Source organism: Bubalus bubalis, chromosome X, assembly GCF_019923935.1.
Source record: "Bubalus bubalis isolate 160015118507 breed Murrah chromosome X, NDDB_SH_1, whole genome shotgun sequence".
NCBI lineage: Eukaryota > Metazoa > Chordata > Mammalia > Artiodactyla > Bovidae > Bubalus > Bubalus bubalis.
Window position 1 is genome coordinate 49384352 of NC_059181.1, and position 16696 is coordinate 49401047.

The following is a 16696-nucleotide window of genomic DNA, read 5'->3' on the forward strand; positions in this document are numbered from 1 at the left end:
CAAGTTTGCAGGAGTTTCAGCTGTCAGTCTGGCCCACTGCGGTGGCTGCCACTCTTGTGGCACTCTCTTGTACCACTCCAGCTCTTGTTCTGGCCTGCTTGCTGCCTGCTGGCCCTGGCTCTGCACCTCCCCCGAGATCTTCCAGCTGCTATCTTGGCTGGTTGTGGAGGCTTCTAGTTGCTGGTGGGCAAGGCTGGGTCCTGGCAAGGCTGAATCTGTAGCCTGAGTATTTCTGAGTCTGGTGCTGACCCACCTATGGATTGGACCATGTCCTGGCATGGTTCAGTGTAACATGGAGGTTTCTAGGGCTGCTGCATGCCCACTAGTAAGTAGGGCCAGGGTCTTAAAAGTCCCAGAGCTGGTGAACCTACTGGCAGAGTTGGGTCCTAGACTGCTGGGTGTGGTGCCCTTTGGGACCTGGGGCTTGTTATGACCCACTGGTGGGAATAGCTGGCTCCCAGTGAAGCTGGATGTGAAGCAGAATTGTCCAGGGGCTGGTGCCTGCCCATTGGTGAGTGGGGCTATATCTTGGCATGGCTGAGTACAGAGCCAGGGTATTCCAGTGCTGGTGCTGCACATGTGCCACAACTAGAGAGAAACCCACATGCTACAACAAAAGATCCTGAATGCTGCAACTAAGACCCAGCAAGCCAAAAGTGAATAAATATATAAATGATCTTTAAAAAATGTTATATACATATTTACACACACACACATACACATATGCACAAACATATATGGGATAGAATATTATTTGGCCTTCAAAAAGAAGTAAATCTTGTCATTTGTAACAACGTGGATGGACCTTTTGGGCATATTGTTAAGTGAAATAAGTCAGACAAAGACAAATACTCTATATTCTCACATATATATGAAATTTAAAAACATCATGTATATCTATGGTTGATTCATGTTGAGGTTTGACAGAAAACAGCAAAATTCTGTAAAGCAATTATCCTTCAATAAAAATAAATTCATTAATAAAAAATAAAAACATCAAACACATAGAAACAGACAATAGAACTGTATTTGCCAAGGCCTGAGTTGTGGGTGAAATAGAGAGACACTGGTCTAAGAGTATAAATTTTCAGTTATAAGATTAACAGATCCTAGGGATCTAATATACAGCATGGTGTGCATAGTTAACAATACTGTCTTGGATATTTGAGAGTTGCTATGAGAGTAGAACTTTAATATTCTCACTATAACAGCAACAAAATGGTAATTATGCTAGGTGAAGGATGTGTTAAGTAACCTCATTGTAATAAAAATCACAATATATGCCTATCAAATCATCACATTGTGCAGCTTAAATTTACGCAATGTTAATTGCCAATTTTATCTCAATAGAGCTAGCAGGGTCAGAAATATAACTTGAACAAAATGTTGAAGGAAAATATCCAGTCTACAAATAAGATTAAAGCAACTGATCCAGATATTCAGCATGAGGAACCAAACCTTCAGGTCAGGCCTCCTTTCACCCCTCACCTTGTGAAAAGGACAAAAAACCTGCATTGTGGACATCTCATTTCCAGCTGTTCAGGCTTCTTATGATTGCTTGTCTAAGAAATAATGATTGCTTGTTTTGGTTTCACCAGGATATGCACCTTAACCCTTGCTGAACTATTCTAATAATTATTTTTAAAATGTACTTGATCCCATTTTCCCCTATTCCCACTCACTCTCTTTCCAGCGGCTGTAGTTAACCTGATAAATGAATTAAGGTAATGTAATTGCAGGTGCTCAAGCATGAATTTATATATTAACTGTCCCAAGTAACTCCAAGCATATTTTTTCAGAATAGAAGTGTTTTGGGTTCACTGTTCCTTTGACCATGTTCTCTGACAGTGTTACAAGTTGTTTCCCTCCTGAATTCTCAAGGACTTATATTAAACACTCAAGCCAAAGTCCTTTATTTCTCTTAATACAAAGGCACAGTAATCTGGTATGTGTGGATCATTCCAAAACAATATGATTTGAAGATCATTCCATACAGGTTAATATACATTTACTTCATTCCCATTAACTCCTGCATTATGTTCCACAGTATAAGTTATTCCATTAGTTCAGTTCAGTCGCTCAGTCGTGTCTGACTCTTTGTGGCCCCATGAATCGCAGCACACCAGGCCTCCCTGTCCATCACAAACTCCCGGAGTTCACTCAGACTCACATCCATCGAGTCAGTGATGCCATCCAGCCCTCTCATCCTCTGTCGTCCCCTTCTCCTCCTGCCCCCAATCCCTCCCAGCATCAGAGTCTTTTCCAATGAGTCAACTCTTCGCATGAGGTGGCCAAAGTACTGGACTTTCAGCTTTAGTATCATTCCTTCCAAAGAAATCTCAGGGCTGATCTCCTTCAGAATGGACTGGTTGGATCTCCTTGCAGTCCAAGGGACTCTCAAGAGTCTTCTCCAACACCACAGTTCAAAAGCATCAATTCTTCTGTGCTCAGCCTTCTTCACAGTCCAACTCTCACATCCGTACATGACCACTGGAAAAACCATAGCCTTGACTAGATGGACCTTTGTTGGCAAAGTAATGTCTCTGCTTTTCAATATCAGGAAGCAACAGTTAGAACTGGACATGGAACAATAGACTGGTTCCAAATAGGAAAAGGAGTACATCAAGGCTGTATATTGTCACCCTGCTTATTATATTATATGCAGAATACATCATGAGAAACGCTGGGCTGGAGGAAGCACAAGCTGGAATCAAGATTGCTGGGAGAAATATCAATAACCTCAGATATGCAGATGACACCACCCTTATGGCAGAAAGTGAAGAGGAGCTAAAAAGCCTCTTGATGAAAGTGAAAGAGGAGAGTGAAAAAGTTGGCTTAAAACTCAACATTCAGAAAATGAAGATCATGGCATCTGGTCCCATCACTTCATGGGAAATAGATGGGGAAACAGTGGAAACAGTGTCAGACTTTATTTTTGGGGGGCTCCAAAATCACTGTAGATGGTGATTACAGCCATGAATTTAAAAGATGCTTACTCCTTGGAGGAAAGTTATGACCAACTTAGATAGCATATTCAAAAGCAGAGACATTACTTTGCCAACAAAGGTCCATCTAGTCAAAGCTATGGTTTTTTCAGTGGTCATGTATGGATGTGACAGTTGGACTGTGAAGAAGGCTGAACACCGAAGAATTGATGTTTTTGAACTATGGTGTTGGAGAAGACTCTTGAGAGTCCCTTGGACTGCAAGGAGATCCAACCAGTCCACTCTAAAGGAGATCAGACCTGAGTGTTCTTTGGAAGATATGATGCTGAAGCTGAAACTCCAGTGCTTTGGCCCCCTCATGCAAAGAGTTGACTCATCGGAAAAGACTCGAATGCTGGGAGGGATTGGGGGCAGGAGGAGAAGGGGACGACAGAGGATGAGATGGCTGGATGGCATCACCGACTCAATGGACATGAGTTTGGGTGACCTCCGGGAGTTGGTGATGGACAGGGAGGCCTGGCGTGCTGCGATTCATGGGGTTGCAGAGTCGGACACGATTGAGAGACTCAACTGAACTGTACTGATATGTCAACTGCAATTCCAGTTTATCTATCCTCTCTTTTGCCCCTGGAAATCATGTTTGTTTTCTACATCTATGACTCTACTTTATTTTGTAAATAAGCTCATTTGTATCTTATTATTAAATTTCACATATAAGTGATATCATTTAAAATGTTTTTTCTTTATCTGACTTAGTTCACTCAGTATGACAATCTCTAGGTCCATCCATATTGCTGCAAATGACATTATTTAATTTTTAAAAAGTCTAATTTCCATGATTAGTAGTGATGTGAAACATCTTTTTATATGTTTATTGACTATGTACAATCTGTGATAAATTTCTTATTCTTTTTATTACTTGTAGATTTTTAATTATGTGCTAGACTTAAATCCTGTGTTATATTTGGATGTCTTTCAACTGTTTATGGTATTTTTACTATTCAAATGTTTTTAATTTTTAGTAGTTTTGAACATATATCTATTATGAGACAAGGCATTATTCTGTTTCTTTTCCTAATGGTATTCCCTATTAGGGAGTGAATTTCTTGAGAGCAGTGGTGTTTTATTCATCTCTATAGCAACCAGCAAAGAGCCTGTATTATTGATAGTTTTTCAGTCAATATATTTGTAGAATCTAGTTGATGCTTTCAAACCAAAAGGATGATGGTGACTCTCATAATAAATAAATGAGTTAAAATATTATTGGGAAACTTATAAAGCCTGAGATTCCTTGTTTTATATCATTTGTAGTGAAAATCCCTTTCTGTCAGCCCCAAGAATATTTACTCTTCAATCTGTTCTTCTAGCTATTGATCTTACTCTCTCATAGGATGTCCTGCCCTTTACTTCTTTCCCAGAATCTCTCTGAAATACAAAGTTTTCCAAAGCAGGGTCCATAGACCACAGACAAGGCAGCTTCCCATATCCCCTACCCAGGGGTGGTATTTGTACTCAAGTAGCTTTGGAGTTTAAAATTGTCCCAATACCCTTCTCTCCTGAATTCCTTCTTAGGAAAAAACAAACAAGATGGTAAGGGAACAGGGATGGGCAAGGAAACCTAACCAGCTGAGTCTGTACCACACATGGTGATTCACTGTAAGAAATATACAAAAGGGGCACAGTCTCCATTCAGTCCTGTTCAGGGACATGCTGATATGATCTCAAGAATGGGGAGGGCCTCATGTGCTTAAGCAGAGAAATTATTGTGTTTAAGATAGCCCAGCTTCCAACTTTACCCAGTTAAGGGAAAAAATGATCTACTTGTGCCATGCCATGTTGTAGAAAAGTAAAATGAAGACAAAGTCAAGATAATAGCCATGGATTCTGAAGGTTAAAAAATTTATTAGTTATAAAAGTACAATAATTAAACATAACAAGATTGCTTATTTCCCAAGCACACATCCTGCCTGGATGCCACAGAAGAAAAGTCCCATTGGGTTAAAACAGAGTAATCTCCAAGTGACCATGCTAACTGAGGCAGTTTTTTAGTATTTCTGGGGGCCCAACAGACTTGTGTATAAGAGATTGCTCATAATGCTAGGCTCAAAGCCATGCCTCTGGAACAAGAACTAGTATAAAATAGAGCAAAAAAAAAAAAAAAACCCAAAAAACAAAAAACAACAGGGTGTTTCTCTAAATCACTGAAATAATGAGGCCCAGATATAGAAGTTATAAAGATTAAAGCTTAATAATATACTGTTCTATAATTTCTTTAAATAAAAATGATAAAAAACCCCAATCATTTTACTGTAGGCTCCTTTCCTCAACACAAAAATGAAGACCAGTTTCTGGTACTGTTTACCTACTGTGTCTCCCTGTCAAAAAAACAAAGATGAAAACCACTAGGGATTCTCTTCCTCTGTTTATTCAGAAATACAATGAAAACAGCACATATACAACAGTTATAATATCCAAAACAACTATCTGTACTGATCCTGGGAAACATCTACTGGAAAGGAAGGATAGTTTCTTAATAGGATAGTGTCTCTCCCCCTGTCTCCAACACTCCACCAGAAAAGAAATGGGAGGTAAAACCAGTATTTGAGAATCAAAGAAATATCCAGTCACTAGTGAAAATTCTATCCTCTTCCATTCCACTCCCAGCCCAACCACCCCACCCCATTTCCCTTCTACCTATATTGTTCATAATATAGTAAGTGTGGAAAGATAAAATGTAACTGGTGAAGCTGGACTGGCCAAGGTTTGAAAGGTTGTGGTAAATTTCCTCTGTACTTCTGACAGGGTGACATATAATGTGGTCCAGAAAGAGTGAGGGTAGGGGAAGAATACAGATTTTAAAGCAATGGATTTGGCCTACTTAATTCCTTTAGGCCCTGATATGCTTTGAGTATAGAAACAGGTGAGAATCCTATAGTTAGCAGTGAGTAGAATGTAGGGAGATTGAGAGTAAGAGATAATACTGTTTCCAGTGACCACTCCAATTATCCTTGTTATTGACTCAAATTTAGCTCTTTATCATCCAGAAAGCTTAATACTCTCCTTCTTCTAGGATAAATATAGACTACTATAATTATCATCATAGTGGTAATCATATTACTTTGTTGTTCATTTAAGCATCACTTGTCATTTTTGCCAACATCCATTAATGATAATCCTCACAACATTCCTGTGAGGTAGATATTTGGATCCCCATTTTACAGATGGGTTAACTGAGGCACAAAGAGGTGATGTGACTTGCCTAAGGTCAGTAAAGTGAGAGATGAGAGAATACGGAAGAGAGATAACAGGGTAGCACCTCTATTGTCAGAGAGCCATATTTTTCAGTGAGAAAAGATAATGCTAAATGTTTCTTTAAATTGGGCACATCCCCTTTCTTCAGTGTACACACTTCTATGTAGGTATTAGCACACTATGGAAGATCAATAATTTCCCTTGGCTTATTAAAGATTAGGTCAATTCCAAATGATCTGGTTCTTAAAAAAAACCTTTTGAGAGAAGGATACACACCAAGTTCCTGGAACTTAGGTCATAGAAATCACTAATCCCTAAAATTTTCAGATTACTTTGTTTCAAAGAGCTGTTGGAGTTCTAAAAAATGTACTATCACGTACATGAGCACTGTGCTCTAGGTGTTTCCATAGCTATTCAAGAAAACAATTCAGATACCACTATACAGGTACTCTGGAACTGAGCAATTAAGTAAGTAGATGGCAAAGTGTGGGAGCCAGGTTTCTCACTGTTGGAATGGAAGGTCAGAGTAAACAAAGGTTAAATTAATAGTAAACAAAGGATAAGATGATCCATGTGATAATGGATTGGAGTTGGATACATCAGTATGAACTCATGTTTAGCTTAATAAAGATATGGATGATTACATACAGAACTATCTATAGATACATGTATGTATACATAGATATACATGGGTTAGTATATATGCATATATTTCCTTGCTCTATCAGCTGAAATGACCTAGAAGCAACAAGACAACTGTAGCAATAAGCATACCTAATGCCCAGATCTTGATTTCTAACAATTTTCCATTAACAGAAACCAGGACTCCTTAAAGAAATGGTTGATTATAGGATTGGGGAAAAAAAAAAAAAATATATATATATATATATATATATATATATAAGATGAGCTTGGAGCATCTTGTAGTGCTACAAAGTAAAGGTGTCCTTAAAAAAATGATGGGGTATGTCAAAAGTACATGAAAGTCAAGCCAAAAGAGTGCCCAATTGTCAAAGCTGGAACTATTTGAGAAACAGAATAAGTTGGATTATAACCCAAAGTACAAAATAAATATCCATGAGTCCATAGTGATACCAATAAATGATTGGATAAATAAATAAATGAGAGAGAAGAGACAAATCTCCTATGCAGATTTCCCAATAATTATGTAGATATTCACCCTCAATGATGTAGTGCATAGCTAACCACTCCTTAAGTGTAGGCTGTACATAGTGATTTCCTTCCAAAGAGTACAGTATGTAAGGTGGGACAGAGGAGAAACCTGACAAACAATATCTCAGCCAGATGATCAAGATTAACATCAAGAGTATGTGTCATGTTAATATGTGTAGAAAATGGCAGTTCAACTTTGTGATCCTCATCCTCCAAACCTGTAAGCTCAGTTTAATCATGAGAAATAATTTGGATATTAGATATTAATTTAGGGGCTTCTCAAAACTGTCAAGGTCATAGGAAACAAGGAGAGTCTGAGAAATTGTCACAACCCAAAGAAGTCTAAGGAGCTATGACTACTAAATGTGATGTGGTATCCTGAATGGATGCTGGAATAGAAAAATGATATTAGGTAAAAACTAAGAAAATCTGAATAAAGTTTAGATTTTAGTTAATAGTAATGTATCATCATTACTTCATTAATTGCAACAAATATATCATTCTAATGAAAGATGCTAATAATAGGGAAAACTGGACTTGAGGTATAGGGAAACTGTACAATTTTCACAATTTTTCTATAAATCTAAAACTGTTTTAAAATAAAAAGTTTATTTAAGAAGTTATTCTTGCAAACCTTTCTGTCTTACCCATACATAAATCACTCTACCTAATGTACTCAGCTGTTCATATTCTTAATATTTTTTCCTGAATTTTCCAATAATAATTATCAATAGTAATGTTCAACTGCCAATCATCTACAAATGGACGAATTCCACTGCAACAAATTCCAAGATATTATTCAGCCCTATAGAACAAAGCCACTTTCCACGCCGTAGGCAACCATTCACATAATGGTGGTTTGCTGGTGTGGGCACAGTAAATTCAATAAATTCCAAATGCTACCTTTGAGAGACAGTTCTTTTCCACATTTATTTAGCAAAGTTATATGTGCTTTTGGTGTGATACAGCACTATATTGTATTTGAGTACCTGTACTTCATGAAATATTCTTAATGAATTTTGATATATTTCCTAAAGAATATGTAAATAATTTGTAAAGATTTTATCATTATTTGGAGGGAAGAGGACAATGAAAATAGGATTAGAATATTTTCCTGTCCAAGGACAATTAATAAATCATTAATAAAGTCCCTCATTACTTTACAGGGAAAATTTGAATAAAAGCTTAAAGATGTCAGGGATACCAATATTTGGAATCCTAAGTAAATATCCTAGTTAGTAGGATTTGAACATAGTCTTTATTTACAAATAGATCATATGCTCCAATGCAAAAGATTTTGAGGTCTGAAGGGCACAGGTCAGTTATAAACTCTGAAAAAGAAGTCTCAAATCCAAACTCTGGAGAAAAAGAGTATGTCTTTGGATTCTACTGTGAAATACCATATCAACTACTCAATTATAAGCTTAACTTATGTATGATGGTAACTTTAACAACGTAAGTTTCACCTTTAACAACCTGTCTTACAGCTGTCTTACTCCCTATGCTTTAACAATTAGTTTGGAGTGTGGAACTTGCAACCAAAAGTTAAGGGAAAACCTATATTAAAATAACAAGGCTAAAATAGTAAAAATCTACATATCATTTTGAAAATTACAGATAGTCCTCGAATTTATGAGGATTTATGGTCTGGGAAGACACTGTAGCTTGAAATGAGATAAATCAAACCTGAGATATTATAGAAAGTGTTAAGAATAGAAAAATTGTGTGCCTAATGTTACATATCAATGAGTATAAGCACAGGTTACTTACCATTTAGTCAACTGTAAATTATTCTGTAAGTGGCTTAAATTTTTCTGAAGCATAACATATAACATTAGACAAATACTGCAACCAATCATGTACAATTTTAAAATTTGGTTTAATAATGTGATCCCTGGGAGAGTGAGTGTGCAAGCCTGTAAAGCCTCAAAGAAACATCTTGGGAAGAAATCTGACCCATATTTGTCTCATCTGCAAAATATTAATGATGGGTAGGACTATATAGTTGATAGGATCCCTTCTTGGTACTAGAATTCTATAATTTAGTCAGAATAAATGGCCTTGGGAAGTAGCCTAAAGTATTCAAGAGATACTAGTTAAATATCTGCCAAGGAAAGTGGATACCATATGAAGAGAATCTTTTCCAGGAGAGAAGCTGTGTTCACAATAAAGTGATTAAAAGCTTCCCCCCCAACCCTGGGAGAGGAAATTTGCCATGTGGAGGTAGATCTGAGGTCCAGTGCCTGAAACAGAGGGTTTTATGTCCTGGACATTATAATAAAGCAGTCTGATTGGGTAACCAAGTGTGTATATTATGCAACCTGCTATAATGGATAAAAGAAATGTCTTAGATGTTCACAGCAGTTGTAGAACATTAATACTATTAATACTTTTCACTAAAAGCCTCTTATATTCCATTTGAAACATACAGGAATGCATGTTAATAACCACATAATTAAGACATTTTTTCTTCTAACCTCTCACCTCTGCATAACATGGCCCCAGTGTGTCATTTTTTTCATCATGCAGTATGTTCATAACAGTAGCTTTATGTAAACAGAATAATAAACAGTACAGCTATCACCTCAAGACACTGTCTCAACAGATAGTCATTTGAATGAGGCTTGTGATTACAGCACTTTTGATATCCTATACAAAGGAAAGTCCCCCTCTATTTGTTTACAGGGTCATCTTGGATCTACTTGTTCCTATCACTGCCCAATTTACTCTCTTGGAACATTTTTTTTCCATACTGGTATGTTAGTGTGTGCTTTGAAAATTTTGTCCAAGTTTAACATAACAAAGAATGTAACTGTGCAGAAAAATCTTTAATCCTGAAGGAGGAAGAGGAAGAAGAGGATGAAAAGGAGGACAAGAAGATCCTTTCATTCCCTTTGATGGACTAAAGAAGCAAGAAGCACCAGCACTGTCTGAAAACCAAAATGTAAGAACAAATAGGATTGGTTTTACACAATCTTTGCGTTTGGTATGGGACTCAGTTTATTCACCAAGAATGCACCCTATACTCAGGACCCAAATACCTGTAAATCTTATTAACCAACTACAATGTTATGCCCTCTTTTGCCTGGGAACTTGAAAAAAGTCATTTTAGGACACTACCAACCACATTGATATATTGATTCAAAAATATGGATAAGAATTCTATAAAACAAGAGAAAAATAAGAAAAAAAAAGCAGCATATGTTTATTCACAGCCTTGAATTTGATTCCTGTTTTCTTATTGTAGGAAAAATGTCCTATCTCATAACGGGAAGGGGAAGGGGCAACCATGGGTGCCACACTGGAATTCAACCCATGTGGAGGTTGAAAAAAATTGGGGATGAGACGGAAGAAATGAAGATGGAATATAAGGAGTCTCCACGAGAGATCAGCTATCTTTTCCTCCAGTCCCGTCAGTCTGGGTCAGTGAGCTGTATCCCATCCCACAGGCAAGCTGAGTCAAAGAGGAAAAGATGGTCATGATCTTATAGCACACGGGCGTGTGCACAAAAGAGACCAGTGCAGCTCTTCTAGTGCAGTCTGTACCGCTTACACGGTGTCATGGCGCCGGCGGTGCAGAGACAGGTGGTCAGAGCGAGAAAAGCTACGATTACAGTCTGTGCACCGGAAAGGCTTGATCCCTGTGTGCTTGCGGAAATGGCGGGTGAGCTCATCTGAGCGAGCAAATTTCCAGGAGCAACCATCCCAAGTGCATTTATAAGGCTTCTCTCCTAAAAAAGGAAATATGACAAAACAAAAGAAGTCAGATAAGAGACATTTGGATACTGGAAAGATAACAGAGTATATAACCTTTTATTAAGGCTTTGGTCAAAAATATAAGCAATCAACTTTGAAGACTTTTCTCCTTCACTTATACTTAAGTCCCCAAGAAAAGCCACGATGGTTGAAAGGAAAACACATAGGCTGTGCCTCAAACTGGCCTTTGTTTAAATCCTGGCTATAATATATACTAGCTGTGTGACCTTAAATAAGTCATTTATCCCTGGCTGGGTCTCTGTTTTCTCATCTCTTAAGAGGGATAAAAATATCTTACAAGGTTGTTTGAAACATTTTATCTTTTAAACACAGGCAACAAATGATGAAACTGAGATCCAAATCCAAATCATTAATTAATATTTTCCACTATACCACATGATATTAACTATATTTCCTTCCCTAATACTTCACAACAAATGGTATGAAATAGAACCATACTCACAGAAAGAATGTGTGACTCACTGGAATGGAATCTCAGCTAAGACCTTTCTCTGTGAAAGATCAGAAACTCAATGGCATGGAATTGGGTGAGGAGAAGTATCAAGTCATACTATTTGAAATAGATACACTTGTGCTATATATTGACTATATATGCTCATATATATATATATATATGAATATATACAAAATTAAGTGAAAAAAGTAATATAAAGAACATTAACACAATATGACTCCCATAGTGGTGTATATGTCACCTAACACATATGTATATACTCAGAAAAAAGGCAAGATCAATACACTTAAATGTAAATTATGAGAGGAATTAATAGTGAGTGAATATCCAGAAGGTGAGAATGAGAATGGTGAGAAGAGAAATTTCTTTTTTCACTTTGCACCTTTCTGTATTGTTGGAATGTTTTAAAAATCATGGTATTGTATCTTATAATAAAATTTTTAAAGTAAAAAGACAAGAAGCTATATAACAAAAAATAAATATTAACTATGGTTAAGGTCATAGGATTAGGGTAATGACTATTTTCCTTTTAATGTGCTTCCCTATTGCCCATCTTCCATAATGACCATGTATAATCCTATAATCATAAATAAGTGACAATGAAGATACACAATACATTGTTTGCATTAATTATAAAAAAATCATTTATTTATTTTTGGCTGTGCTGGGTCTTTATTGCTGCACATGGACTTTCTCTAGCTGCGGTGAGCAGGGGCTACTCTTTGTTGTGATGTGTTCTCATTGAGGTGGCTTCTCTTATTATGAAGCACAGGCCCTATAGTGCATGGGCTTCAGTAGTTGTGGCTCTTGGGCTTAGTTGCATGTGAGATCTTCCTAGACCAGGGATCAAATCTGTGTCCCTGCATTCGCAGGTGGATTCTTAACCACTGGACCCCCAGGGAAGTTCAAATGCATTGGTATTTTAATGGTTTGTCTTACTCTAGCTCATTCTTCCCTTTCTCCTTATAAATGCTCCAGAGTATTTTATTTTATGTTGTAGTAAATTCTGGTGGCAATTTGGTTTGCATATGTTGTTTTTCAGCTTACTGTTCAACACTTACCAGTCTTTCCAAGTGCTTACTAATTTAATTAACTGCAACTTTCAAATAATGGGCAACAGAATGACATTCACTCTGACTCACAGTTGCGGCAAATACCAAGGCAACTATTTTGAGGATTCACTCAAATTACTGATAATTTCAGTATTGATATCAATTATTTGATACCAATTACTGATAATTTCAATATTCAGACATTGATGCATTAGCTGTTAAGAATAATGAGATAAGAGTTGGATGTATTGAAAACAAAAGATGGACAATCAAATGTTATAAAATGAAAAGAAAAAGTTACTGAATAGCTAAGCATCATATACACACACATGCACAGTAGGATCCCATTTATATTTCTTCAAACTATCTACCTCTGTGTCTCTGTGTCTGTTTCTCTTGCTATTTCCTTCTCTCTTTCTCTCTCTTTCTGATGCACACACACACACCAAGCAAAGAGAGAAGATTTGGAAGATGACACAGCAAATTATCAACAGTAGGAAGGAGAATGAGACTTCAGGTGATATTGAGAGTATGTAAATGGGATTTCAGTTTGGTCTATATAATTATATTCCATCACCACACCACCCAGCTATCACAATGCTATAAATTTTGTTGCAATATCTTAAGAATTTCTCCCGAGAACTTCTATATTCTATACAATCAAATGAAGAAAATTTGACTTGTAAAGCAGTGAGACCTTCTAATCAAAAGAGCTCATTGGCTAGAATAAACAGATTACAGCATTCATCAAGGAGACTAATTTTTCCTATTGCAAAAGCTGTTACTTTTTATTATCATTGAACTGGCTCCTGTTTGTGCCAATGCACTTCATGTGGCACAACTCATGACCTTCTTTAGTACATCACTGATACTGAAGAACAAAACATACATAGGGAAATTAATTCATAATATAAATTATACATATTAGCTATGTGACAAAATAGGAGATAAATTCCAATGGTAGAAAATCTGTGGGCTAGTGTTACAGCATTAAGCTTGACACACGGGTAGGTTTTAGATGAGTAGAACAGAAGGCAAAAAGCAACCCAGTCAGTTGGGGGTATGGGCTGGTAAAGAAGTACAATAAATGATGCATGGGGTCAGCCATACTAAAATATCTTTACATAAATTCCATGAGATGGCCCTTATTACAAAGATTAAACTAAAGAATTCAAAATTTAGCCTGAAATACAGTGACACACCAAAGAGGAGGACAGTGAGAATAGTCTGTTTTAAATATAGGCAATAAGGGGGATGCATTGACTATAAAGAATTTTAAAACAAAATAAACTATAAGTTTGCTCTTTATCACCATGTTCCAATTGTAAGTCAATGATAAGATACACCTTCCAGCTATGACAAACAGCTCCCACTGCCTTTTTCAGAAGGCAATGGTTGGAGGGAGGGGGAATGTGCAACACTAAACATTTTTAAACTCAAAAATGGCTTGATCATGTTGAATGTTGAAATGATCTAGCCATGATATGCAAGATGGATTACAATGGGTACAAAGCTACTGGCTTAATCTATTGTCTGGCACATATAGGTACTCAAAATATTTATTGAATTGATGAGGGACACTAGAGTAAATGTACCATAAGATTGAAATAAATAAAATCAGAAATAAAAGACAAGATATTACAATGGATGCATCAGAAATAAAAAATGCTCAGAAAAGACAATTACAAATAACTATATGCCAACAAACTAGATAACTTATAAGAAATGGATAAATTCCTAGAAACATAACCTACAAAAAGTAAATTAAAACAAAACAAAACAAAACAAAACAGGAAGCCTGAATAGATCAATAACAAATAAAGAGATTAAATCAGTAATCAAAAATCTCTGAACAAAGAAAAGCCCAGGACCGGAATGCTTCACAAATGAATTCTACAAAACATTCAAAGAATTTATACTAATTCTTCTTAATATCTTCCAAAAAATGGGAGAGGAGGGAACACTTCCAAACTTATTCTATGAGGACAGCATCAAACTGAATTCAACAGTACATTAAAAGGACTATGCACCATGATCAAGTTAGACTTATCCCTAGGATGATGCAAGGATAGTTCAGTGTACTTAAATCAATCAATGGGATAAAACACATTACCACATTTAAGAAAAAAATTTGCATGATTATTTTAATAGCTGCAGGAAAGCACTTGAAAAAGTTCAGGGGGGATTTTCAAGATGGCAGAGGAGTAAGACATGGAGATCACCTTCCTTCCCACAGATACATCAAAAATACATCTGCATGTGGAACGACTGCTACAGAACACCTTCTAAATGCTGGCAGAAGACCCCAGAGTTCCAAAAGGGCAAGCTAAACTCCACAGAATGAAGTAGGACAAAAGATTAAGATTAAAAAAAGAGACAAAGGAATTGGGATGGAGACCTGTATCCCAGGGAAGAAGCCATGAAGGAGAAAAAGTTTCCACACACTCAGAAATCCCCTCATGGGCAGGGACAGAGAAGCTTCAGAACCTTAAAGGGGAACTCAGCAACAGGTGCTTGGAAGGCAAAATGGATAGAATTCACCACAGAGTTGGTTGTCGATTAGCACATCCCAGCCCAAGACACTGTTGGCACACCTGCCGTGGCACGTGGGGATTGGGTGCTGAGGCTCAGGCTTCAGAGGTCAGACCCCAGGGAGAGGACGGGGGTTGCCTGCCATGAATATAATTCTGAGAGGGCTAGTATGACACAGCTGAGGGAATCCAGGGAAAAGCCTGAGCCTACCACAGGGGCAAGAGATAATTGTAATAGGGACCCTTTAACTCCACACAGATCACAGGACCCCACCTTTGTGTGTGCCATAGGTGGGAAAAGCTGCAGCTGTGGACTTCAGTGCCAGAGGCTGAGATAACTGGCTGGCCACCACAAAGGCTGGCATGAGTGCTGGAGGCAGAACTAGGTGTAACTGAAGTTTGAGATCCCAGAGGGGGATATGCCAGCCAGATGGCCACCACCAAAGCCTGCTCATGTGCCAGAGGCAGGGGAAAAGATGCCACTACAGTCCTGATTCCAGTGGTTGCCGCTATCATCAAGCTGTGAGCAGCTGCAGTTCACTGCCCACACCTTTCTGGGAGGCTATGCAGCTTGGCTTGGCTGAGAGACACACAACATAGGGCCAATTCCCTGGGGGAGCCCATGACCTGACTAAGGCAGGAGCAAATTCTTACAGGCCTTGGCCACCACAGGCATTCCCCTCACACACCAATTGTGTCTGTTGTAAACCTCTCCTTTTGCAGCCCAACTGAGTGAGTGAGACCAAATAAGCTGCCGCTTTTGCCTCCTCTTATCTGGACAGGGAAAAGACACTGGAGGGCGGCCTACAAGCAGAGGTAGGGGCAAAACCAAAGCTGAGCACCTAGGGCTGTGTGGACAGAGAAGAGGCAGGGAAATAACTTCTGCAGCTTCAGGTTCACCAGATTAAATCCCCACAATTAGTTTGAGACTGTGGACTTAGGGGGCAATTGTGGACTTTGGAAGCAAGTATAAGCTGGAGTGAGGCCACATCTCAGTCTGAGCTGGCCCCACAGTGCCCACAGCAGATCCAGAGACCTTCCTAAAAATATTGGAGGACTTAAGAGTTGGCAGTTTGACTGGAGTTTACTGTGTGGTGAGGACAACAGAGGACATAGGAGGACATTCTTCTTACTACTACTCTCCTTCTATTTTTGTCTTTTTCTTTTTTGTATTGTTCTGTTGCTATTTTATTATTCCATTTTTTAAGAAAAATTACTGAATTTTTCCTTTTAAAACGCTTTTACTTTAAAAATAAATTTTATTTTTCTCATTTACAGTACTTTTTTGTTATGTTGCATTTTTTTCTATAGTTTTGGTTTTGTATTTTTGCTAATCCAGATTGTAGTATTCAGTTTCACTTATAGGTTTCTTTATTGGCTTGATTGCTCTCTTCTTTTCTGGTCCCTGTTTTTGTTCTTTTTTTCTAACTTCTTTGCTTTTTCTGAGGCTGTGAGTCTCTTTGGGAGTTCTTGTCTGTTTAGTGTTATTTTTAACTTTTGTCTTTGAGTTTT

General features: G+C 37.6%; 1 protein-coding gene across 2 annotated transcripts in view; it reads right to left on the minus strand.

The window, feature by feature from the left end:
* Positions 1–10564: 10564 nt before the first annotated feature.
* KLF8 (Kruppel like factor 8) overlaps positions 10565–16696 on the minus strand; it is a 334415-nt gene continuing 328283 nt past the window's right edge. For both annotated transcript variants that reach the window (XM_006068471.3, XM_006068470.3), the window contains one exon: positions 10565–11101. In XM_006068471.3, coding sequence (XP_006068533.1) covers positions 10920–11101 — 182 coding nt within the window. In that variant the 3' untranslated portion in view covers positions 10565–10919. The remainder of the gene's footprint in view (positions 11102–16696) is intronic.